General features: G+C 37.2%; 1 protein-coding gene across 1 annotated transcript in view; it reads left to right on the top strand.

The window, feature by feature from the left end:
• The window catches only part of LOC122792759 (phospholipid-transporting ATPase ABCA1-like), a 2,266,772-nt gene that overhangs the window by 176,463 nt on the left and 2,063,173 nt on the right, over positions 1–27,136 (top strand). Inside the window, exon 5 of the mRNA XM_044060333.1 lies at positions 19,205–19,402. Coding sequence (XP_043916268.1) covers positions 19,205–19,402 — 198 coding nt within the window. The remainder of the gene's footprint in view (positions 1–19,204; positions 19,403–27,136) is intronic.

Raw genomic sequence — 27,136 nt, 5'->3', positions numbered from 1 at the left:
ACTCTAATCTTATTAATGGCCAAAATCTCCCGTAATGCCATAAATGCACACAAAGTATATCTAATATGTTACTGCTTCATTAGGATCAAATGAAAGTCCAGGAATTAGAATTGAGATGATCACTTATACTATATTTATCATTCTGATGCAAGAACTACAGGCTGAAGCCCATTTCTTTTTTAGTGAAGACACAGGACAATTCTTCATAATAAATTCAGCAAGCAGCTGTACTAGGCAAGGCAGAACCCTAAGAATCAGAATGCTGACTGAAATGAATGCCATCTAATTATGACAGTGAACATCAGAACTTGACTGATATGTCAATTGTTTTGGCACTAATAAGAAAGCACAGCCTGAATTTTTCTATTGATTTGATTTTACTATTCAGTCATATGTAGTAAAATAAATCACTGTATCAGTGCTTCAGTCTATTTAAAAGGAACTGGAGACTGTCATTTTGCATGACTTAGGCTTTTACTTAGTTTATTTAACTTTTACTTAAGTTGTACGATTTCACAAAGTTTAAGTGATGTATATTAAAGGCATAGTGAAGTGAGAAAATGTTATGTAAAAAGGTTTGTACACTGCATGGATATCCTGGTAACAGTGGCTGTGAGCTGTCTCCCTGTATAATAGTTATATTGTATTACTTATGCGATTATATTAATTAACAACTGTACTCTAAATATGAAAAACAAAATGTTTTTTTCATTCCACCCTGTTCTTTTATATAGTACAAACATCCATGCATCACTGTAAGTGGTTATTATTATATAATTTGTTTTATCTCATAATGGCCTGTTGAAGAGCTGCCATGCTGCATGATTTTGTTTAGCTTGTCATAGTTTTCATCCCCGATGTAATTTTATGAGAACACAGAGTGCACAGTGGTCAAAAGAATATTAAATGTGCTAATGACTCTGCATCAGCTAACAGTAAGAATACATTAAGTTCTTTCTTTTTTGAATGCATCTGGCAACAGAATCAGCTGGTGTTTTGTTATGACATCCTTTAAATTTTTGTTAGCAGACATTTTACACAGCATCATTCATTTCATTTAAACATTAAACATGTAAGAGTGGTTACTTGGTGGTTGTGTTTACTCTCAGGATTTCAGTTCCAAGTCATTATTAATACCAAATGTATTAATTTAATTAATTATCTGTAATAACATACAGACGAAAATGCTAGCAAAAATTTGTACCAAGATTTAAATATCCTTATTGACTTTGCAGCTAGAAAATGCAAACTACCTAAATTATTTCATATCTTAAGGTCATCGATGTGTGAGATGCAGCTATTGCTGACAGCTTACATTATATCACAGACAATGTGACAAAAAAACAGAAGGAGTAACGTGATTTCACAAAATGTCAGGCTGGTATGTAGAAAAAAAGCATCTTGCAGAAACCTGTTAGAGTACTACTCAAAGAGGGTCCTATTTATAAGGGGAAAGAAAACTACTTTGCTATTGCAACAACTTGGTCTTTGGGTAGAGTTGCCCTTTTTATTATCATTTTAGCATTGGGCTATTTTATTCTAAATCGTGTTTAATGTTTCTTTAACAAAGAGGTAAACACAACTAAAGAAGAAAAATACTCATCAAGTCCATAAAACAGGGAATTATGACTGATAAATTTGAATATACATGCAAAGTTAATTGAAAAAACAAAACACAGTGGCAGTTTTTTTTACATTTTGTTTGTTTGCTTACTAGCAGTTAATTCTGTTTAGCTGTGTTTTTGTCAAACAAAAAGTAAAATGAGTTTGCTTAGATATATGTGGTCAGCATCCAAAGAGTAATAAAATGATTGACGTTTGCCTAATCTTGCATTATTAAATATTATAGCTTTATGACAGTTATGCTATTTTCTATTATCATTTGTGAAAAAGAAAGATATAATAAGGTATTACTGTGTCCATTAGCAAAATGTGATCAAAGCATACCCACTTAAAGAATATTATGTATTTCATAGGTGGTATTTCTACATGGCTCCTACAAAATACAGAAAGGTGACTTATACATTAAAAACAACCCAGAGCCAAGTTACACTTGGATGTATATTAAAATGTAAATATTGCCTAATCCCATGCATTACCTACCATGAAAGGTAAATGTTTCAGCATGTCAGAGATATGATTTCCATTTAGTGCCTGTTACCATTGCAATGATATGCCATACAGCTCTCCAAGGCCATCTATTCACATAAGGATGTTTTTCTGATTCATTTCTGCATTGGGATATCACATGACCTTTACTTCATCATCATGCAAAATTTTCTCTTGTCTAGTTTCCTCTTGTGGGTCGTAATACATTCTGATGCTCGCTGATATTTTGAGTTGGTTAACACTGTTTCAAGGAACATGCAATCATACAGTGACACAGTGATATACACTAGAGTACTAGCATTCATTTTATTTTATTTAACAAATGCTCATTTAAGTATATAGTCTCTAAATACATGAAAAACCATAACTGTGGTATTTTGAAATCCTTTCTTAGCCAGCCTTGCTTTTATTTACTTATATTTACGGAAATTCTGAAAAGGAAGGTTATGATTGCAATTGTGATTTACTAAAAGTATTAAAAAAGGAGGAAACAATGCTTAATGTGGCTAAATATGTGCCTGTATTTGGATGACTTAGAGACATCTTAGTAAGCAGAGGTATTCTAAAATTTGGCCACAGTTTGAAAAAATGGCCATCATGCAATGGAAAGATCTTTTTTGGTATAACAATGACAATCAACCATGAAAATATATTGCTAACATTGTTTGCATTATATCACTTTTTGTCTATTGCCACACTTCATACAGGAAAAAAAAAAACAAAGCAATAAATGATATACCCAAAATAATGTGACCTAGTTAGTTAGACCTCTGAAGTGAAGGAGGAGAATCTTAAAGAACAGCAGTGCCTGAAGTCACAGGGGTTGAAAGAAGACTTTGTCACTCTTTAATCTTCCTACAAGGTGTAATAATATGGCATTTTCACATCATATATTGTTTTTCATGACATCAGTCTTAGTTGCCATGCAGCTGGCATTTTTTTTCTCGTGCTGGTTCCTATACATGCTTTAGGTTAGCGTAGTCATTGCAGAGCAAGTCTGCTTCTTTGATTAAGAGGTGATGCGCTATGTTGTTTATCACTCGGTAAATGCTGGTATTCCCCTTTATCACTGACTTTTTACTCTATGTGTTTCCTCTGATCATTCCTCTTTAGACTCAGACTTTATAAGAAAACACAATAGCAGAATTATCAGGAATTATTAAAATATCATGACATGTTATTACTGCATTAGTAAAGTCACTGCCATTGACCCCCCCCCAAATACTGTTACAAAATAATGTGACTGATGAATGGGGTTCAATTCTACTGTTGTCACCAAGTTAAGTGAGTTGTGGCAGTTATGCAGCCTAACCACACCAGTGGCACCTATTATGTATATAACAGGTGAATGTCATTAAGTTCTTATGGCAACTTTTACTACTTCTTTGGGTTACATCTATCACATCAAATAAACTTTACACTCACAACTACAAACTAGAGTTACTGTCACCTTCATCATGTCCAAATCACCATCAGAAAGGTATCTTACCATATTTTAATTAGCCATAGAACTACCCTCTATGACCCATGAAAACCACAATGCCTCTCTACAAAAAATGGAGTCTCTTAGTGTTACACCAAGTACCATTTTTCCAGGAGATTTTAACTTCTTGACTACAAAATGTGAAACATATACCAAACAAGTACACAAGCACAGAAATTCCTGAACATGTTTAATACAAATGCCCAGGAACAATTAGCCAGAGTACCCAGTAGTGGAAATATCTTAGATCTTCTCTATATTAATATGGAGGCATATTGTAGCATCCCTTGCATATCATTGCCCTTTGTTATGTCTGACCATATATCTATCTCCTTCAAAATAAAATGAAATGCAGATGCCTCCTCTGGCCATGGTTCATTTAGGAACTTTTCTAAGACAAACTACTCCTAAGTGATCTATTGGCAAATTCATATCCCCACCAGACTCAGAAACCTCTGCTGAATATATGGAATCTTACACCAAAATACTGTACTTGCATGTAAACTGCTGAATAGATTTGGCCGCTTTCCATATTAAAAACATAGGACAAATCCAGAAATAAACCCTAAACTAATAACAAGTTATATGATAAAAGGAAGAGAATTATGACCAAAAGCAAGAAGAGCAATACTCAAAATTGCAGTTAGATTAAAGAAACAACTCAGGTGCTGAATTCAATCCACCAAAGCAAAACCAAAGCTAAGTCTAAGGAGAAAATAGCCACTGGAGCTAAAGAAAGTCAAAAATCATTTTTTTAAGGTATGTTTCTAATCTCAGGAGCACAACACAGCAATGCATTGATTGTGAACAATGGTACCTTGACTGAAGCTGAAGATATAACTAAACTATTCTCCTCTATCGATCTCACATGAAATACCCAAAAATCAACCCACCCCCAGCTATCTCACAAGACCATGACTTGAAAGCACTTTCAAAGCTACAAAATACTGCATTGATAAGTTCCAAAAATAGCCCTAGAGGCATATTTTATAGAATGACGTGCAATGTAGCCATGCCCCTAACAACATTGCTCAGCCTTAGCTTCCATATGGGTTTTGTACACAAATGAATGGAAAACAGCAGCAGCTATTCCTCTTTATAAGGTATGACCTTCCATGGACCCATGGAATTATAGGCTCATAATACTGACCAGCCTCACATGCAAAGCCATGGAAAGAATTATTATGGAATTAATCAGAAAGGGAACCTCCAGACACTGGACCCGTCTCAATTTGAATTCGCCAAAGTCTGGTCATGTTTTCTCAACCTGGTGAACTTTTTTGAAAAAGTCACCAATGCACTAGGCAAAGATAAAATGGTAAACATCTCTTTCTTAGACGTGGGTAAGACTTTTGACACAATTCCCAACTCAGGCATAGTACAAAAAGCTTAATACACTAATAAAAGAATAAACTCCAATATTACACACAAGATCAGCAAATAGCTCACAGATAAAACACAGGGATCAAAACAGCGGAAGCTACCTAAACTAAAAGACCAGTCAGCAGTGGCGTCTCCTGTTTGGCACCTTCTTATTGACAATTAAACCCAATACTAAGGTATTCAGGCTGATTACATTTGCAGATGACTGTAAGCCAGGTGCAGTTACTGAATGCCCAAAAGACTTAGCCATTCTGCAGGAAGGCTTGTCCTAAACAAATAACTGGCATGAGATTCATGGATTGCAGCTAAATACCAAAACTGCATTATCACATTGCTTGGGAAATTGTCCGCGCCAGGGAATTTCAATACTGATAATTCACTCCTATGAACTGACGAAGTTGGTAGTCATCTGGGATTTCAGATGGACAGTGACCTGACTTTTAACCAACATGTGTCTATTATGGTGAGGAATTCTTTCTATTTTATATAGCTTGACAAAGTGGTTACTTCTTGTTGTAAGTATGTCACCACCTTCCTTTATTTAGCCCGCATTAGCACAATCATTGAGTATAACACCTCCTTTAACATGTAGCAGCTGGAATGCCCACAGAGATAACTTACAAAAAAAAAATACCAGGCTTAAACAATTGCCCTATGAAGACCACCTCAAAGCCCTCTTGCTATAATCAGCTTTTTATAGGTGCTAAGAGGTGACCAGTGTCTGGCATACACGGCAATGTCTGACCCAATACTGATGGGTCTACTACATATCAGCAAATCAGATGGCATCAGAAATAGTCCAGGAATCTAAATATTTTCTACAACATCACTGAAGGGTTCAGAGGGACAGGTAATTCTCAAAGAACTTGCCATTGCCATGAAAGACTCCCCATCATGTAAAACAAAACACATCCATGTCCGAACTCAAGCACAGCTTAAACCTGTGGATGGGTAATGGAGAATGTAACCTGGGGCTACTCCTCTACTATTAATGGGCAGAGGCAGCTCCTAAATTTTTAACCCATGACTAGGGCCTTTCTAAATATCTGTGGTATGATCTGAATTATTAACACTAGAGATAATAAAAATATAGTCCATGAATGGTACTGTTAACCTAAACACTACATGAAAAAGTAATTCCAAGCATCAGACTGGAAATTTGACCAGGCTTAAAATGGCCCACAAGGGCAATTAATCTAGTATTAACCTATGAACTTATGAACCTTTTCTATGCCCTTACTGTTGCTTTTGTTGACTTCCCTATTTCTTTTTTACCAAATATCTTTATTTAATTTTTCATAACATTTTCTATTCAACAGATAAACTTGTAGACATTATTGACTGAACAGACAAAAAGAGAAGGAAGGAAGAAAAACCAGGTGACAAAAAATAAAACAACAACTGTACACAAAGTGCCTATTACTCTTTCCAGTCAAAATTAATACGAAATACAGTTGTAAAGTTTTCCCAGTATTGCTTACAATAAGATTGTCTATTAGACTTAATTACTAATAATTCCTGTGCTGATAAATCCATCCCATATTATTTTTGTTCTGTCAAGCCAATTTTGAGTTTTATAAAGTTTAACCAATGAAAAAAGAGTAAGTAATTAATACATGTAAATCGAATTGTGTTAAACCAGGAAGGGATATATGTAATAATGCAATTTCCCAGGATAGAATACATTTCTTGTATCCCATTTTTCCAACCTGACTTTAGGAGAACACCAAAGTTTATACAAGCCTTTGCAACTCCAATACATATGAAGTATGTCTGCTCATTGAGGGTTACAAACTGAGCAGCTAGGGGATGATGTAGGGAAGAATTTGTTAATTCTATCAGGAGTCATATAGGCATTATTTAATATCATTAGTTGAGTATAAGCAAATTTCTAAAAAGCAATTTTAATGATAGTTGATTAGAGTGAGATATTTGATTAAATTAAATTGAAAGATTTAATTGTTCCAATATTTATAAATGATATAATTTTGCTATTTAATAGAAACAATTATTTTACATACATTTGATTATTTCTTTTTGGAAGTAAATGCTGACTTTAATAGTTTGCATAAGTTTGTATTATGTTCATTGTTCATTGTTTTTTGTATTGTCTGAGAGTTTTTAAACAAGTGCTTTAATTTGCCTTAATATGATAAAACAACATTTAGGGAGGTTTAGAGCAATCCGCGTTCGTCAATCAAAGATATTTTATGAATGAGGAAGTCAAAGATAATCTGTTAAATTTAACATCAGGATATTTAACTTTATATTAGGATTGAGATGTACTGGCCGGAATAACTTCATCAATTCTTTTTAAAACAAGAGCAGCCAAAAAGTCTACAAATTTATGCATTTTAAAAATGTTAAGGTTATTTTTATTTAGAAAAGGTAAAGCTCTGGGGTTACACTGAGTTTTATGGGTAGAGTTATGCCACAATTTCACCCATAATGGAATGTCTTCCCTATGTCTATATTGCATCATTCATGTCCATGTGGTTACGATGGAAATATCTAACCCAGTAGGAACCTTATTGCGGACTGGAAACAGTAGTATCAACCTTACCTGTGAAACTGATGGACTGAACTATTCCAGGGGTTCCCTTATACCCCACATACACACATGTTTAGTACAGGTGTGTTATATCAATTAAACCCAGGCCATTTCTTTTTCCTTCTTCTTTAACTAAGGCACATTCCTATTCTGTCCAACAGATGATCAAATCCTCAGGCAAAGCACGCTTAACTGCTTGTTATAGAAATTATAATGTCTCCCAGCATTTCAAAATTACATATTTGACATCTGCTCACTAACTTATGAAAACAAGTGTTTATTTTTGGAAGAAAATCTTGGAAAATGTTTCTTCTTTTCTTTTCTGTATTTTTTTCTTTAAGTTCCATTTCTAATTTTAAAGCATTCTAAAATGCACATTTCACTATAATCAACATAAACAGAATCTGACATGGTACTTAAATGATGCATTCCTATACCTGTGAGCAGTAGGGTTAAAAAAAGACTTCACCCATTACTCTTAGTCTATTTGGTTCCAATAACACATTTTTTGAAGTGCCTAGAATACACTTTCCAAGAACCTCTTTCTTTATGCTGATGAAATAATACAGTAATGATCTTGGCATCTCAGTCTGAGTTGTCCCCATCTATTCACAAGCAGTAGGCAAAGCGTCATATGTTCTCTCATTCTATCACTTTGCAGCATCTCTCTCAATGGTTTTATGCTATTGCTTCCTTTCTTCCAGTATACTTTCAGCCTGTTTTCAGTTCTCACTCTTTTTATTCTACAGTCTCTCAGTGTCTTATTTCCAAGTCATGTCTGTTTAATTTTAACTGCTTATGTTCTGTGGACCACTGATCTGCTGTGGCAACCCCTAATGGGAGCAGCCAAAACGAGAAGAAGAAGAAGAAGATTAAGGCCATCTGAGGACACATTAGCTGATCATATTAGATGCATGCTGCACATCTCCCCACCAGGTTGTCTCTATTTTCATAGTACTGAACTTCAGCTGTACACAAAGTGGCTTCAAAATCATCCTTATTTAAACCAGTATGTGGAAGTCCATTTAGTTTACAATTTTTACCATGCTGTGCTGCCAATATAGTGCAATATTCCTCAAAACTCATCTAGCCAATATCTAATTTTGATGAAAAAGCCAAAAATTATCTTATGTACACTGGAAGTGATGTGCATTTTACCTGGCTGCAGGGATACACAGATATGTTGGTGATAAGACTGCAATGCCTGTTATAAAAATTTGCTTTGCAATATATCCATGTATGCAAATGCTGACAGACTTTAAGTGCAATATGACAAATGTGCACTACAGCCTTGTGTTATAACTGACAGCTGACACACCAAAATAATCTTTACATCATCAATAGCAGAACAGAATTATAAAAAATGACTCCCCAGTGTTTGACCATCCTCTGACTTTGCCTTCTGCTTTCTAGTAGAATATTACCAACAACAAAGAGACTTAACTAAATGCTTTTCTCATGTAGACACTCATACAATGTTCACCAGAAGGGGTAAATATACCACTCCTCTGTCAGTGTTCTCTTTATCCGTTAATACTACCCATTGCCTCCAATAGGATTACTAATCTGAAAACAAGACCACTTTTACTAGACACATCCAGTGAGCCAAACAACATTAAATGTATAATAGCCTCTAGCCATTCTCTCTTCAAAAAAGACAGTCATACTTATGTTGTAAGTATACATTTCATTAATAAACCAAGACATCAGCTAGGCTTTATGAAGGAATAAATGAAAATTCTTTACTTTTAAAATGATCTGTTTGTAGTACATGGAGTGCAGTGATTACACTCTGATAGCATGAAAAAGACAGATCAGTTAAGCACTTATATTGCAACCAATGTTAAGCACCACTTGATTAACTTGTTAAGATTTGTTATTGTGCTAGACAGTCATATCTGAAAATACTGACCAGCAAACAACAGCAGCAGAATAAAAAACGGATTTGTTTCTGGTTGTTGCCTGTGTGAGTAATGTGTCCGCGACTCACTCTTGTCAATTTATAAAGTTGCTGTCATAACAGGATTTTTATTAGCCTGCATACCCTAAAGGATACAAAGCCTGAAAATCAAATATATGTCATTATACAATGACCCACCATCAATATTCCAAAACGTGCATGCTGATTGGTCAGCGTGCACATTGTAAATCAGAGTTATAGTAATGGAAAAAGGTCCGGTCACCTGGACTTTTCCCATTAGTATAACTCTTTTTTTTTTTACAGCAACGGAGAACACAAGATCTCCGTTGCTTGTTACAACCTGTCTCACCATGTTAAACGAGTTTAACATAGTGAGACAGCTTTTAAAAAAAGCAATGGAGCATCTCCGTTGCTTTTTTTAACGTTGTCTCGCTATGTTAAACCCATTTTAAAAAGCAATGGGGATCTTGCTTTCTCCGCTGCTTTTTTCAAAACTGTCTCGCTATGTTAAATGGGTTTAACCTAGCGAGACAGCTTTAAAAAAAGCAACGGAGATTCTCCGTTGCTTTTTTTAAAGCTGTCTCGCTATGTTAAACTCGTTTAACATAGCGAGACAGGCTGTAAAAAGCAACGGAGATCTTGCTTTCTCCGTTGCTTTTGCCCACAGCTCTGATATACTGCGTTATATACGCATGCGCAGTACATCAGAACTGCCACAGAATACCCAGACAGCTCCGGAAAGGCAGCAAGGAGGCATTATACAATGCCATTATTTAAGAAAAGTAATTTTTTTTTTTCTTAAATAATGTCATTAATATACAATAACGCCTGGGTGTGGGTAATGCTGGATTTACCCACGGTTGGCTTTGTTTGGCCACTCGGCCTTCACCCTCGTGACCAAACCACACCAACCGTGGGTAAATCCAGCATTACCCACACCCAGGCGTGGGTTATTGCTATATTATTTACTGACCAAGTAAAAAGTCCAAATAAAAGTCTCTAACAAAAAGTAAGAATAGGGCAGGAGGAGCTTTGGGTCAGCATTATACCTCTCAACTTGTATACCTCTCAACTGTACAGATTTTTGCAAAATGTCCAGATTTTTGCCTCATATTTTTGGTCTGTTTTTTCATAAAATTGTGGTTTTCTGGCAAATTAGTGACAAATCATTACAGACCGAAGTTAGAAAATAATGACAGACATTTAAGTTTCACACTCCATACCCTTCAGAAAATTCATGTTAATGCAAAATCTGTTATTCTGTCAACTTTCTAAGTTTGTAAAAGCAGTATTTAAAAATTCTCTCTATTTTTTGGGCCTTTGTCTCACTTTTATTTATGGGCTTGTCCAAATTTTTTGCTCTAAGGGGTTAAGAGGTATGCGAGTCAACTGTACAGATTTTCCCAGAATGTCCAGGTTTTTGCCTATTTTTTGGTCTGTTTTTCATAAAATTGCAGTTTTCTGGCAAATTAGTGGCAAATCATTACAGACTGAAGTTAGAAAATAATGGCAGACATTTGAGTTTCAGATTTCACACCCTTCAGAAAATTCATGCTAATGTAAAACCTGTTATTCTGTCAACTTTCTAAGTTTGTAAAGCAATATTAGAAATTTTTTGGGCCTTTGTCCCATTTTCTTTATGCTTTGTCCAGATTTCTTGCTCTAAGAGGTTGATAGGTTTGGTCACCATAAAAGTTTGACAGATTTTAAACACAAATACAATCTATCTTTAAAACAATCTGCTGGATTTTAGAAGCAGTTCCATTTTATGGTGAGTTAATTTAGAATGTCAAAGAAACATGAGCATGGAAACAAACATTTTCCATATCATTAAACTAAAAAGTTATAATTTCTGTATTTCTAATGAAATGAACAAATGTTTACATTTTCAAATGCAAGAAATAACATGTAATCTAACTGTGGCTTTATTAAAATATAGTTAATACATAAAGTGGAGCTAATTTGAAATGCCAACATTTTAGAAAATGGATCAATAACAATCATCAAATTGAGAAATATTATGATGACCTTCAGTTGATAGTATAATCAGAAAGAAGTTACAATTTTTCAGTTCTCTTTGTTATAGACTAGTAAGCACTTGCGGGTGGTAATATGCAAACCCCTTAAAAGATCATCTTCAAAGTAAACTGAGCAAAATGCAGCATAAATGTTGCCAAATTTTCATCAGAAGTCGTACGAACAGCAAAGTACACATTAATACATAGTTTGAATGAGAAGATGGGCAATGGGAATAAGAATGAAATAACCTGAGTCCAAGTGCATATTATATCTCCATGAACTCCTTGTTCTTTGACAAGCGATGCATATGTCAGTGTGCAGAGAGTAGCAATGATGGAAAGCAGTGAGGGCATTTGTTTCTGAAGCAAGACTGCTGTAAACATAAAATTACATCTGCGATGAAGCAGATTCCATAAGTAACAATACTATAATTCATTAATCATTGGACAGACAGCTGTAATGATTGGTGGAAGGATAGAAATGAGTAATTAAGCATAGCCAGTCTTTCATTCGAGACTAAACAGCAGACTGAGTGGTCTATTTTGTTCTTTTGTTCTATGCAGTTTGATTGTCATAATGCAGAGGGACACTCTCCATTTTGAACAAGATAATGGTAATTTCCATGCAGGAATGGACATGTTTGTTAAATTGTATTATTAGTCAAACTAATAGCAGTCACCAATTGTGGTGAAATTTACAGACAGTAATAATATGATATACATGGTACTGAATAAAAGTTATATATTAGTTGTGGTGATGCACCTTTGTATTTCACTGTAGTCTATTATTTTATGTTCTAGAGAGTAAACAATGTTTCTCCATCCAAACCTGATAGTAAGAATATAAGATATAGTTGAGTTAACATTAGCAGGGGGATGCTTAGTCTAAATCAGAGGAAATAGAGATAGCCAGATGGCAGGGGTGTTGACAATCAGTCAAATGCCTCAGAAGCCTATAGGTGGTATAATACAGTCATATATTTCAAAACAAATTGTACATGAAGCAGACAAAAATGCATTCCTTGAAATATCACAGTCATAATTATTTAGAGCCAGGTGAATGAAGAATCATATAGTTACACACCCTACATACATACATAATAGGCATGAACCACAGAAGAAACTCAGAATTCCTGAGACAAGTGCAGAGAGTATCATATGTAAAAAGTGTAAATTCAGAGCTTTAGTAACATCTGTTATTTGTCTAGCAAAAGACAAGTAGAGAGGATTGATGGGCATAAATTTTTTTATGCATTGGAAGCTTCTGTGTCACTGATAAATATATTGCACATTTATTCTTCAGCTGTGAAGTTTATATTACTTCCACTTGTGTCTATTTAATTTTTGTTGTCATGTCATTGTCCCGGTCCTCTTCAAATAACACATATCACACCAAATTGTATTTATTTATTTGCAGTTGGTTTACCAGGATAGTCCATTGGGCCAATAAGAACCTGTTTTCAATGGAGTCCTGGGTAGAAAAACTCCAAAACAAAGGTTACAAAAAAGATTACAGCAGTTTACAATTTCAATCATTTGTAGGTTAAAGACAAAGCTTTAAAACAGTGGTAACAAAAAGATTACAGCAGTTTACAATTGCAGTCATTTGTGGGTTCAAGACAAAACAAAGATTAAGCATTTACAGTGCAATTTTTAGGTTTCATTTCGTAGAAAACTAAGATTTAAGCAGGTATAATAAAAATTTTTAGGTTAAATTTTGTAGAAAAACAAAGCATTGCTGCAGTAAATATATAGTTTCTTGAGTGGAATAGTAGGATAAGAGAATTATAAGATGTCATTACAGTTGGTTTATTATTTGGTGTCTGGTAATATATGGTAAAGTTGCCTATAGGAAGTGAAGAATAGGCTAGGAGGGGTGGGAGCAGGAGCATTCCCATGAGGATGTTAGACATCAAATGACCTTTATTAGATTTCCATAACATAGCTTTGATCACTAGCTTTATTAATTACAGCTATTCGTGATATAATTGATACTAAATACAGCATAACATCCTTGTAATGTTAATCAAGGCAGCGTACCTACTCACCCTGCCCCAGTAAGCAGCGTCCATACCTCTACTCACTTTACTTATGAAGCAGCGTCCCATCTGACTTCATACACCATTCATTGTAATGTTAATCAGGGCAGCGTCCCTACTCACCCTGCCCAACAAGCAGGGTCCATACCTCTGCTCACTTACTTTATTTATGAAGCAGCGTCCCAACTCACTTCATACACCATCCATTGAATTACCTTCCACCAAATAAGCACCATCCCTACCTCAGCTTGCTTATCTATTCAGCAAGCTTCCTCCAACTACTCATTTCCTTTCCCCAAATCCTTGAAATGAAATTAACATCCAGACATCAGAGGGGGAACAGAAGAGGGCAAGCCTATCCCTCTTCTCTGCCAACCAGCCTGACCAGGCTCATACCCCTCCCTTCTACCCAAATTGTTCAATCCACTTCCCATAAAGGGAAGGGTAAAGCCAAACATCATTTGGTGTACAATAATTACCGGGACACCAGCCCCTGGCTATTACCTAATGCTTACCACAGCATCACCTGCTACTGGAGCCAGGATACTCAACCCCAAAAACCAACGCTACCCGACCCCTAGCAAGGAAGACCCCAGCTAACATACAATGTGAAATTCAATTCTGATACTCCCCCACAATTTCAAGCAAAGACATCACCTTGTGACGACATATTCAGCTGCACTGCTGGAAAACCGAACCTTTTCATCCCCCTGCCACATCAGCCTTCAATCTTGCCTGTCAAGTCCACGTTCCTTTAGCCAATCAAGTAAAATCCAATCTGCACATCCCATCTGCCACCTCAGGGTTGTCCAATGACCCCATCGCTTATTCAACATCAAAGCATGATCATCTGGGAATGCTCTGTATCTCACCACTGGAACTCGTCACACCATCATCTACAAAGAACAGGACAAAGTAAATCCTCTAATATGTAAGAAGGCTCAATCTTATACCTACCTATTCCAAACTACAGCCACCGCATGATGCATTCTGCACTTTAGCAATTTCCGTCTAACTGTTTCCCACATGTGCTCCCCATGTGTAAACTCCTTGTTCACCACCACGTCCATTCTCTGCAAATTTGCTGTGTATCACCACAACTGGTACTCCGCACTCCACCATCTACAAAGAAAAGGAGAAAAGTAAATCCTCAAATATGTAAAGAGAAGGCTCCACTTTATACCCACCTATTCTAAATTACAGCCACAGAATTCCAAGATCCCATCTGTAAGAAAGAAAATATATGTAAATACATAACACACATTCCAAAACAACTTCCAAGACAACCTATCCTGCCAACCCAGAAAGGAATGTACTACTGCCACTCACGTCTACAACAAAGCAGCCATAAGTGAAGCTATGCTTCCAATGACCATATCAAATACCCAAGATAAATTGAACTACCAGTTCAGTATGTTAAACTAAACCCTACACATGAATGGACCAATCAATATCCACAACTAGGTAACCTTGCTAGTCCCGACTACCTCCATTAACCCCTGTATAAGCCAAGCTAAATTATATTATAAAGCCATCTACCTAGCTCTTAACCTTCCATCTCCAAATGAAGCACGCTAACCAACATATATATGAACAGCTAGGAGTTTTTTTTTTTTTTTATTTATACACTCATTCCCCCATTCCTGCTGGCTTTAATTTAGACACTCATTCCCCCATTCATGCTGGCTACCTGGATGTGCCGCCAGGCACCTCCCTGGGAAAACAATTTACTTTATGCCCCCCTACAACATTGATACCACTGAAATGTTGGACCCACTCCAATCCCACACGTACACTCCTAGACGTTCACCTCCATCGCAGGACTTCGACTGAAGAGATGGAAAACTCAACCTATGCACACCGAATCCAAGCTTACATTTTTTTTTTTGTTATCTATAGAGTTCTGCAGCCCCAATGCCTTCAGCACCCCCCCCCCAAAAAAAAATCTCTCAGTCTGACTGGATAATATATAGATTTTATTATGTGTAGTCTCAAAATATTATTTGCCATTTTTTTTTCCATCCCAACCCAAACCTCAATGTTACCACTACCTGTGACCTCACTCCAGGACGTTCAACTAGCTACAACTTTACTGCAGCCACGACCATCGCCTAATAGGACCACCTACTTCAAGCCACCGACCGATCCCAAGACTGCGTTACCACCATCTTTGATCTCCTTGCCTATCAAGTCACCAGCTGAAACTGTCATAGAAGTACCCTCTTCTTGAAGGGTATGAAGTATGATGCTCAAATGTCTGTCATTAACTGCCATCTCCCCCTCACCTGTTAGGACAGTAAGAAGCCTGACATACTTCCACTCCCACAAGGCACAACAACATGTCCCATCACCTCCGAACCATTCCAACGTCCACATTGCCATTCACCACCCGTAAAGCACATGTAAGTGAAGTCCTAAACTCAATTCCCAGTCTGTCACTATCCATCTTATGGAAAGAATATCAAAACATAGTTGTCCTATTGCATAGTGCAGTTGTGTATGACCCTGTCAAATGCTGAAGTGAAATCCCTATAAATTATATCACAGAACAATTTTCAGTCATAGCTGTATTATATTGCTATAAAACCTCATCTTACATTGGGCAGAAGCTTGCCGCTTCCTCATAGGAACATACTTCATAAAATAGACATGTCGAACTAACCTCACCAGCGAAACCCAAACCCAATTGAAAGCCTAAAATATACAACTTCTCACCAACAGCAGCAATCCAGTCCTGCACAATAATGCAACAAGACCCTCTTATATAATTGAGACAGGAAAGTCACCCCCCCCCACCGTTTTTTTGCCTGAGTGGCAAGAAGCAACTCCTGGTGGCCTCCTAGCCCATGAAAACCCCAAACTGATAGCTGTAATTGAGTTGTAATTTAAAGTATTTCAGGCACACTTCCTTCACCGCCCCCGCACATGCACGGACTACCCCATTAACTCTACAAACTCCGTCTAAAGCCTGCGAAAGGAAAATTCACGGTTCTCTCAGCCTCCCCAACTGGTGAAAACCACCAACACCACAACTCCCCCAGTGAACCGCAACCACCCAAACCAAACTTGGGACAGCCCAACCACCAACACCACAACCCCCCCAGTGAACCACAACCACCCAAACCAAACTTGGGACAGCCCAACTCCTCCCACCCCTCCCTTTTTATTCCTTCTTGAACAATAGACATAGGCCCAAATGAGCTTCAAACGCATTCCCCCAACCATCACATCAACCATAGATCCAACTCCATGCAGTCAGTGGCGAGAAAGCAGATGGCCCCAAAGTGAGACACCAGTGACCAGCCGAATACCCAACTATGGAACAACACCTCAGGCAAAACTCCTCCAACAGCTGCCCACTGACCATCGTTGATGCCACAACCAACCATCACACATCTCCATTCCTTGCAATAAGGCACAGTTCAGCTGTGTGCCCAGTGTGACACCTGACCTTCCCCCATGCACATAACCTGGTTCGAATGCATAAACACATGGGGAAAATTAGGCGTCATGACTGGGAATGTTGGCAAGCCCCTCTCCCCACCAAAAACACGGATGTGAACCTGAATCAGAAAATTCCTCAGAACAGTGGCGCCGCCCCCACATTTGCAAACAATGCAAAGGGCAATACTTAACTCCGTGATCTATACGAAGCAACTATATACATCCACACACCCATCCTTGGGTAATTTCCTGTGAACTACCAAACAACTGTTGGAATACCAAACAATAACTGCTGGCTCATACCAGAACCAATTAGCAATGCCTAAAATAACAGAGGAACAATCCCTCCAAAACACCAAACGCATTTCAACCTTGCTCGCAGCATTTCAGAATTACCAGAATAACTAGCCAACATGTGTCCACCAAGGCTGACAAGCCCAAACTCCTCAGGGATCACTGACAGAAAGCCCACAGTATCAGCCCGTTGCCTTTTTTTTTGATGCTGACCCGCCAATGCCTCTCAACTGCCCAACTTCACAGGATGACAAGATTGTAGCTCCCATTTATGGTCTTACCACCTATATATTGCCTTACAACGCTACTAGTTAGCTGATAGTAGTTTCACAATAAACTACCTTTTTTTTTTTATTAACCTTCTAGCTGCGATGCTGAGTTATTGTAGAATAAACTGATATCAATGCTAAGCACTTAGCCGCTGTTATCTCCATCAAGGAGGAAGGGGACATACCTTATCTGTCTCATAGTTGACGCCAATCGCGCATGCCCCATAGCACCTCCATCCCCCGCCCAGAGCTCACCGCCTGCAAAGTGGCCATTTTGGCCTCCTCTGACCGCAAACTATCGCTGACCCACTCAGCAACAAGGAAAGCCACCCAAGACCCGAAAGAACCGCTGCGAACAGGGGCAAGACACACAGTGCGGCTGAATAAACCAACGCTACCATCATTCTTACTCTCAACAAGCACTAGTAACAACCTACCAGACTCCAAAACCGTAAGCAATTGACTAATCTCAAGGAAAAGAGAACCGGTATTGTATGATGAGCGAAGCACTGCCCAAGAGGAGCAACACAGACAGCTCAACCACACTCGCACCTAAACAGCACAAAGACAGCAAGAACTCAAAGCTGTACAAGTCCCTGACCAAACAGGCACACCACCACAGCAACGCTCATTCTGTCACCCGCCATACACAGCAACTCCACCAAGTCACCAAAGTCCTGGCCCAACTTGCCATCAGCCACCGTAAGCCCCTCATCAGACAAACTTCATCCCGGACCAGCCAACTGCCTATAACAAACCTCCTGCATATACAAAACGTATACATGTATCTTTTTTTTTTTTGTACTCAAGTTGGGTGACAGATATGTTAAGTGGAAGAAATCTGCACTACTGCTTTAACATGAGAATTACGTTAGAATGAAAGCCCTCATGGTAAAATGCTCCAATGCACTACAATATACAGGACCCACTCCCTTCATCATTCAACCTACCAAGTGACAGCAAGTCTCTCCCCCAATTGGAAATTCAATCCCCTATTCAGTCACAACTACTAATGTTCTAAACTATTCCAATCCTACCAATCAGCCAAAGGCCCATACTCACCCCTCAACTCTCCAAACCAACCCAAGGCCTACCTGATCACCAGCCTACCTCCGGTCGTCATGGACGTGGTCCTGCACTTAGCACGTTCACACCAAAATGTGACTGCTTAACCCAACTACACTAGACTAATTTCTTAAGCCCCTCCCCATCACTATCTCACTTCCTCTCAACCATACCTGCCTCCAGTTAACCCTTTCACCTCCCCAACCCACTTTAATATTAACCTAACCCCCCCCCCCCCCATGAAGATGTCCCAGGACAACTTAGTTTGTTGCCAAACTTCATTTGTCATGTGTGTACAGTTTTAATTAGTGTGAATCTTTACACCAGAGATTTGAAACAAGCAATAAGATACAAAGAAGTATTCCTTATACAAACTGTTATTTGTTTGTGTTCAAGAAATGTTAACACTATCTGTTCATTAAGTACCAAAATAAATTGTTGTTGGACAGCTTATGAAAATTATTTCTTTAATAGAATGAGAAGTAAGAACTTAGAAACAAACATCTTGAGACGTAATGTTTCTACATGAATAGCCCGCATCTTATTGAATCTTAAGTCAGAGATGTTTCTGTTTATAACTTTCAGAAATTACTTTTTATATTTTAACTATTGTTTTATTTTTATTTAGATCCTTAATTTTTCAAATGATGTCAGCCTCCAGAAAATACTCTGCAATAAAACATTGTTTGAGAAGTATGTGAAAATGAACTCAACTGAAGACCAAAGGATTATTCAGAATATTAGCTGCTCATTTTCAGCAGAGCAAATACAGGCAGTAAATGAAGAGTTCTTAAAGAATATAGACACAATGAAATTTATTATGGCTGTAAGTCCTTTACTTTATATAGACATCTTACTCTGGAATGGTTTGCTCAATGTTACATTTATAGATATATTAACATATTGGCAGTACCATTGGCATAGCAACAGCAACAGATGACAATAGTATCTGATGATATTTTTCTCTGAATTTTCTAAGCCATCCAATAAAAAAATGTGGAATGCTGTAGGCAAACACAATAGACATAAATACATTATATGAGCTTTTCATGTGGCATCATTCACATACTTTCTACTTACTTTCAGAAACTTTACTGTCAGTCATGTAGAATCTTGATTAAGGAGATAAATGACTTTAGAAGAGAGAAACTGATAATGCAAATACGAAGCTGACAAATAACTTACTTAGGAATGCATAATGTGCAATGGTTGTATGACTCTTGCTGGTTTACTTATTAACCATCAATTTAGTGTAATGAGCCATGACTGATATTTAATAACAGTACATTTGATAAAGATTTCTCATTCCTTTTCCTGCATACTCTCAAGTTATATGTTAGTGATTACTTGGTAAAAAAACTCTCATTCAATGACAAAAATATACTGGTCAGTAAGGATTCAGAGAGATTTTCTTCACCCACACTCGTTGGCCAAAGCAGGTTGGCTGATTAGTACTATAGAAGGAATCTGTGATTCACAGACATGTAAAGCCACACAGAGAAACACCTAATTAGCAATTCATTAGCATGTCTCTGAATCAAATACTATGCTCTTCAACCTAATCATGCTACTTTTTCCCCTTGCAGCCCATGCATTGTGGTAATATTGACAGCCCCATACTTGTCCACACACACACACACACACACACACACACATACTCACATAGACACACACATACACACACACACACACACACACGCACACACATGCACACACACACACACACACACACACACACAGACACACACACAGACATGCATGCATATACACACACACACACACACACACACACACACACACACACACACACACACACACACATAGCTCCGCTATACTTATCTGTACCACAATTGTTCCTGCTGGAGAAAAACTACAATTTAACAGAAAAATTCCTTAAATTGCACTGTACAGTTAATTGGGAGCCACTATCATTTTTGTGGAGACTGGGACCATGCAGCCACTATCCTGGATGGCAGCAGTAACAAACAGCTTCCTCAGTGACAATGCTGTCTGTGCTGTGGCCCTAATGGTTTTGTTTAAAGGTGCTTTTGTACAAACATAATAATGATGATAATAATAAAAATAATAATACATGTCATATAGTGCCACAATTACATTCCAAAATCAGAAAAAAAGATAATCTTGTTGTCCACAAACCTAGAGCGAGTCACAATCTTAACAGCACTTAGGGGTGCTTAACAAAAGCAATGTCTACTAAGCATTGAAGTACAACCAAACATTACTTTTAAATAGAAAAAAAAAATAATATATGCTGTCAGGAGAAGATACAAAATTGTGTGGCACTTAAACTTGACAGATTAAGATGTTTCTTTCTTGATAATTCTTGATAATCAGCAACCAGACAATAATGTAAGAATACCTCTTGGGTAAAGAAAGTACACAATGCAAACACTTTGTATGGTTTGTGACAGAATGCTGAGAAATATCACTGCTTAGGTCTACCTACTAAACAACTAACACAAATTACATTACAACTATGTGATGGATTATCATCATCCCCACTGAACTGTAATGGGGTAAGGAAGGTTACACCTACAAATAGTGTACTTTGCATCCTAACTACACAAAACAGGAGAATAGTTATTAACAAATAACACACACACACACACTAAAAATAAGCTAATAATATTTTCTACCATTTATTTATTTATTTATTTTTATTTATTTATTGGACATTTGTTAACCAGGTCGGTCCAACTGAGCCAGCAGCCCATTTTCACTGGAGATCCAAGGAGAAAATCTCCAGAGTTGTACAGACCAAAAGTAATAATATAAACAAACAAAATATTTATAAGCACAGAAAAAAAAATGAAAAAGCTTGTTGTAGTTACTATAATTTGGAAAGAGAGAATGTTTTTGATGAAAAGAATAGTGATTTTTGATGAGAGAGGAAAGGAAAGGAAAGGCAGTGTTAGTATATAACATGTCTTAAGAGAAGATATAAAGTACAGCTAAATTATAATAAAGAGATTAGTAAAAAATACAATCTTTTTACTAATAATCTGTCATAGTGAGCTTATAATACCAGCTCCAGAGCCAGATGTGGTTCCCTGGCATTGATGTGGCTGACAGCTGCATAATTCACTCATAGCAAGCACCATAGATTCAGTAGCTGATCCATTCTGAATTGGGACTGCTCTGAATTCCCCTTTCTTATTGGGTCATCTCCAGTCCTGCAACAGTATGAGAGAGACTGGCACTCTGACATACATAATCAATGAAGTTGAAGCCATTGTCAGTGTTGATGTCCAAACCCTGCATACTGGAAGCAGAACTGAAATAAGAAAAGGGTCGGTTGATTGTTTTGTGATTGCACACAAATAAACTCAACCTAGAGCATTTCAAAGTATAGTGAAAGAAGGCTAGCTGGACAATATGCAGCTGAAAAAAGCACTGTGAAAATTAAGAAAGGAAATCCATATACTAGTACTAAGTAAATAAATGTACTTACCTATGCAGCATGAGACCTGTATTGTGAATGTTGTTGTATCATTAATATATGAGCTGAACTAAAAAAAAAAATAATATCAAGAGTGTACTGCTGGCCTGAAACCATTAGAGTTCATGATACTGACATAAATGAAATGGATGTAATTGATTAACGATAAACACATTGACCAACTTGTTGGATACAAGTAAAATATAAATATACAAAGCATGCCCAGAGACAGTGACGGATGGGTATTCACATTTTTAATGTGCAGATACTGTCCTCCATCGGAAGACTGAATTAATGCATCAGCTCTGAGACTGCAACACCTCAAAGTGGGAATTTATGTTTCATCTCAGCCCAGTATGGGAGATTGTGATCCTATGTTAGAGGAGAAGGGTTGCAATTATTCCCCATGTGATTTGAGTTTGTGAACTATGGTTGGCACATTTCCCTTCATCCATGACTGATAATACTGCATCTTCATGGGCTATCCCTCTCAGACCTCTTATCTGACATTGAACAGGTGTAATGAAGCAGGAGGTAGACCCAGGAGATGGGGTGGCATTTAAATGTAGAACACTCACTATAAGAAGTCAATAAAGAAAGGAAAGGGCTTTGGGATACTGTGCTTTTTATTTGGTGTCCTTGAAATGTAAGGACTGTTGGTTACATCCGTCTCTTGAGGTTTTGTAAAAGTATCACAGGCTTGACAATTAAAGGCAGAAATAGCTTTGTATAGCTTCTCAGTGACTCTAAACACAAACCTAGTGGACTGCTTTAAGAAGAACCATGACATATTAAGGTTTGTTATTTCCTTTCCCTTCATTAAAAAAGCACCTCTTAGTCACTCTAAAGTTGAGACACTTGCTGTATGCAGGAAATTGCCTTTCTCTTTTTCTTTTAGCTTCTTTTGTCTGTATTCTATGAGTTTGTTTGCTGCATGGCATATAGTTTCAACCACTTGTGTACCTCCTTTTCTAGCTTTAACCCACGATGAGGGCCCTCTGTCAAGAATCCCAGTAATGTCCTCTTCCATATGCTTTAGTTTATTTGCATTATGTTTCCTAGATAAAATTTTTATTCTCCATATGAAGAAGATAAAGTTCTTTGACATTGGATATTATTCTCTGCTGCAACCCACTCACCTCTGTCTTATCTGTTATCGGTGAAAGTCATCCATTACACGTAGCATGACGGTTAGATTGTTCAGCAATTTCAAAGTGTTATCCACTGCTGCTGACTTTGCTTTAGATTAAATACCAATTAATTAGTCAGCAGACTTGGCAGTAACAGCCTGTTTTACCAAAGTCATTCAATAGCTATGAAGTGGGTCATAATGTGAAAAAGGTATGTGTGTATGTGCACTTTAATAATGATTAAAACCTCAGGTTGTCATTGTTTTGGACTTGTTTCCCTTTTACATCATTATAAAGATATACATTCCTGTAGTATCTTGCAGATTGGGAAGAAATTGTTAATTTATGTGATTGTTTTAATTTATGACTTCTTGTTCCTATAACAGTCAGGGATCTACTCTTGTTGCTGTTCTAGCACCACTACAAAACATATCTTCCCGCTTTATATGTATGGAACCAAATTCAATTTTATTGCACCACTTAGAACTTGTTTAATATTGTGAATGCATATAAAAGTCCAACATAGTTAAAAAAAGCACCATATTTCTTAGGCAGGGAGTCTTTTTATGGTCTATGATTGCTACTCAACCATGCAGACATGATTCTGGCATAGTAAATGACAGCAGTAATTACTTCAGACTAATGCAGTCACAGGAGCAATTTAGAGGCCTGCGACAATCTAAATAATTACTTTTCATGGCCTTGTCTTACTTGGATGTCAAATATCAGAAGTGCTCCTTCTATGCCACAATGTCTTCAAGTTAGTACCTCCTGAGTGCTGCTGTTGTCTGGTGTCTTTTGTTTCAAAGGTTTGTTTTCACAATAAATATTCCACCTTAATACTGCTTTCTGGCACTGGTCCATTGTTGCTCACCATTTATTTCCAACCATTACATTTCAGTACAGCTCTAATTCTGTCAGGAACTTCAGGTCATGATTGTATTTCCTTAAAGGAATGCAACACAGAAAATCACTTAATAGCAAATGTACTACATGGGACCAGCAGAGATGCAAATTTAGACTGGATTAGACACAAGTTCTTCCTTCAGCATTTCCTGGCTAAATATCTCACATGACCCCTCTACTAATCTGCATCTCGTGGCTTCCACCACTGTTATTATTCAGGTGATCATAAATGTATACATCCAAAAGCTGGAATCCATCTTTTTTATTTATTTATTTTTTTTAAGTGGATCTCATTACGTACTATTGAATATGAGCAATTTAGCAAGAACTCAAAGCAATAGTTTGCAAAACATGTGCCATTATCCTGCAGGTAATGTTGCTAGGCTCACTACTATATTGGTTCAATGATGCCAGCTCTGCTTAATGTATATTAAGTCACATGATCACCAGGCATTTTATCGCATCAGCTTCCAGTCAACAACTGTCTTTTATAATTTGACTTAGAGCAAGGGCAAAGTGGCTCTAGACCTTTCTGTATTGTTGGAAGTAGAGCTCTTTGCAGACAGTTTCCCCTAACTCTGCACAAAGAGTGGACAAAATCATTTCTAAACTTAGTTACTTTTCCACATATGGATGTTTGTCCTCTATTAACTGTATAAACAAAACCTGAGCTCTGTGTAGCATATGCTAATTTTATGGCATACCTGCTGGGGAAATGCATATAGAATTCTGTAACAGCTTTGAAATCCTTTTATCAACCTGTACAATGGAAAATTTTCTGTTCCTCTCTTAATCCACAAATATATACAAGCTAATGGAGGATGATTGCTGTAGGCAACCAAAACATTTATGAAAAAAGTTATTCTTTTTAAACGAAAATGGTGCACTTTTTCATTTTCTTTCTTTCTTTCTATTTTTTGCATTCGTTTATTGGGAAAGTCCAACTGGGCCAAGAGGATCCCTTTTCATCAGATGCCCAGGAAGAAAAGCTACCTTAGCTGTAATTATATTTGAAGTCAAAGGTTGTTTTAATGTTTTGCAGACTGGAATTCTAGTTTCTAGAAACTAGGCAGACCCACTAGGTGAAGATGCTTCTTTGTATGGTCTGCCCTGTGGCAATGCCTGGTTAAGTAAATGATTAGATTAGGACATCTCAAACTCAGATGACCATGAGGATCAGTACACTCAGCAGATGACCACTATCTCCAAAACAAAAGCAAAGCTTGTTCAGTTCCACTAAGAATGTAGAGTTGTGTAGTAGCCTCTATCAAACAGAGATATGGTTTGAGGGCTGCTGCAGGCCCCAGGATTGCAAGTTTGAGATCCCTGGATTACAGTTATACAGTTTTGTGAAAGAAATGTAAATTAATCATACCCAGGACTATGGGAAGAACTTCATTAATTACTCATTTAGAGCAAGTGTGCACCAAGCAGTGTGGTTTAAAGAACACTTCAGTACTGATATAATATAAATGAACCTTGGGACACTCAGCTTGAAAAAGAAATACTTAAAATGTTATGTCAGTGCTACCACTAACAAACAAGCAGGAAGCCGAGACAAACATGTAGTAGAACAGTAAAACATTAGGACTGTCATTAGAGAGCTGATAAGTCTTAGCATGTGTCAAATTTTAAAAAAAAGCAGATGTGTACATGGAATTCCCGGGCCTCCACTGAAAATGGGCACTCGAGCTCAGTGGACCTCCCCGGTCACCAAACTGGAATAAATAAATATAAATAATAATTTATGGTTATATGGTAGCAGATAAAGCATTCCAAATTTGTAAGAAATGAGCAAATATTGAGAAATGTTACATTTCTGTTTTACTTGGAAAGGAAAGTAACACTTTGCAGAGTTATTCATTTTAAACATTGTTTAGGGGGACTATGAAAGATGAATTTCATTCCTGATCATTATCCTGTAATATAACATGGGGCATTTAGCTTAAAACTGGATAGGGCAAGTCAAACTCTCCTTTTCCTTTCTACTCTACAAAGCTTTGGTTAAATACGTATTTGCACTGAATGCCAATGTCAAACAAGTCAGCTTACTTAATAACGGCAATAGTTTAGCTGTAGATGTCTTTTCTAGAATACAAAAACACATAGCATTTTTGGCAGTGCTCACCCAGAAGATCCCTTGCATATCAGTTTCCTTAACACACACAGTGGCTCCATATTGCAAATGAGACCTGTAAATGTGAATTTCACAACAATAAAAAATCAAGTACAAATGTCAAAGAATTAAGTGAATCTCAAAATTTACTGTAATGCTATTAAATAATTTTATAGGGTGGTGCTTCTCCACCTCTGCACTAGATGTGGAAGATTACGACTCGACAAACCTACGTCTTATATCTACATCTATATCTATATCTGTAGCTATACCTATATCTATATCTCTGTCTCTATATCAATGTCAAGGTCTATTCCTATATCTATATTTGTGTCTATATCTATTTATATAAAAACATATCTCTGAGGGATGCCCTTCTGAAGTTCGAAATCCCATATAATTGAAACTAATTTTCGCGAGATGAAACCTTGAATACCCTAATGGCGAACTTTTCCCAAGGTAAGTAAACACTTGCCCAACATGCCGTATTCTCCATTGTAGTGTGATCCCTGAGTTTGTATATACAAGTATGGGGATGTGGGGGGAACAACCGCCCCCCACATTGGAGTGTGGGGGTGTAGGCCCCCATCTAGATGGGTTTTATTTACTACAGTGTGTGTTTTGTTTAGGTTTGGGCAAGTGTTTACTTACCCTGCGAAAAATTCACTGTTTGGGTATTCAAGGTTTCATGATTTTCTTCTCATGAAAATGAGTTTCGATTATATGGGATTTTGAGGTTTAGAAGTAAATCCATCTCTGAGATACCACAACAGCATATTCAGATTTTTGTAAATTTAGTTGCATAGTTTCAAAGTACAAAATTGCAGTCATGATAGTTTCAATAAGAACACCGTGCATTCCACACTTTTTCTAAAGTTGCAGTGCATATGATATTTCTAAAATATATCTGCGTGCCCTACCATCATTAACATGAAGTCTGAGCCAGAA

This window comes from Protopterus annectens, chromosome 2.part0, assembly GCF_019279795.1.
Source record: "Protopterus annectens isolate FY-2018-M chromosome 2.part0, PAN1.0, whole genome shotgun sequence".
In the NCBI taxonomy this organism is placed as follows: Eukaryota; Metazoa; Chordata; order Ceratodontiformes; family Protopteridae; genus Protopterus; species Protopterus annectens.
The sequence above is the reverse complement of the archived record's forward strand: the minus strand, read 5'-3'. Positions and strand labels throughout refer to the sequence as shown.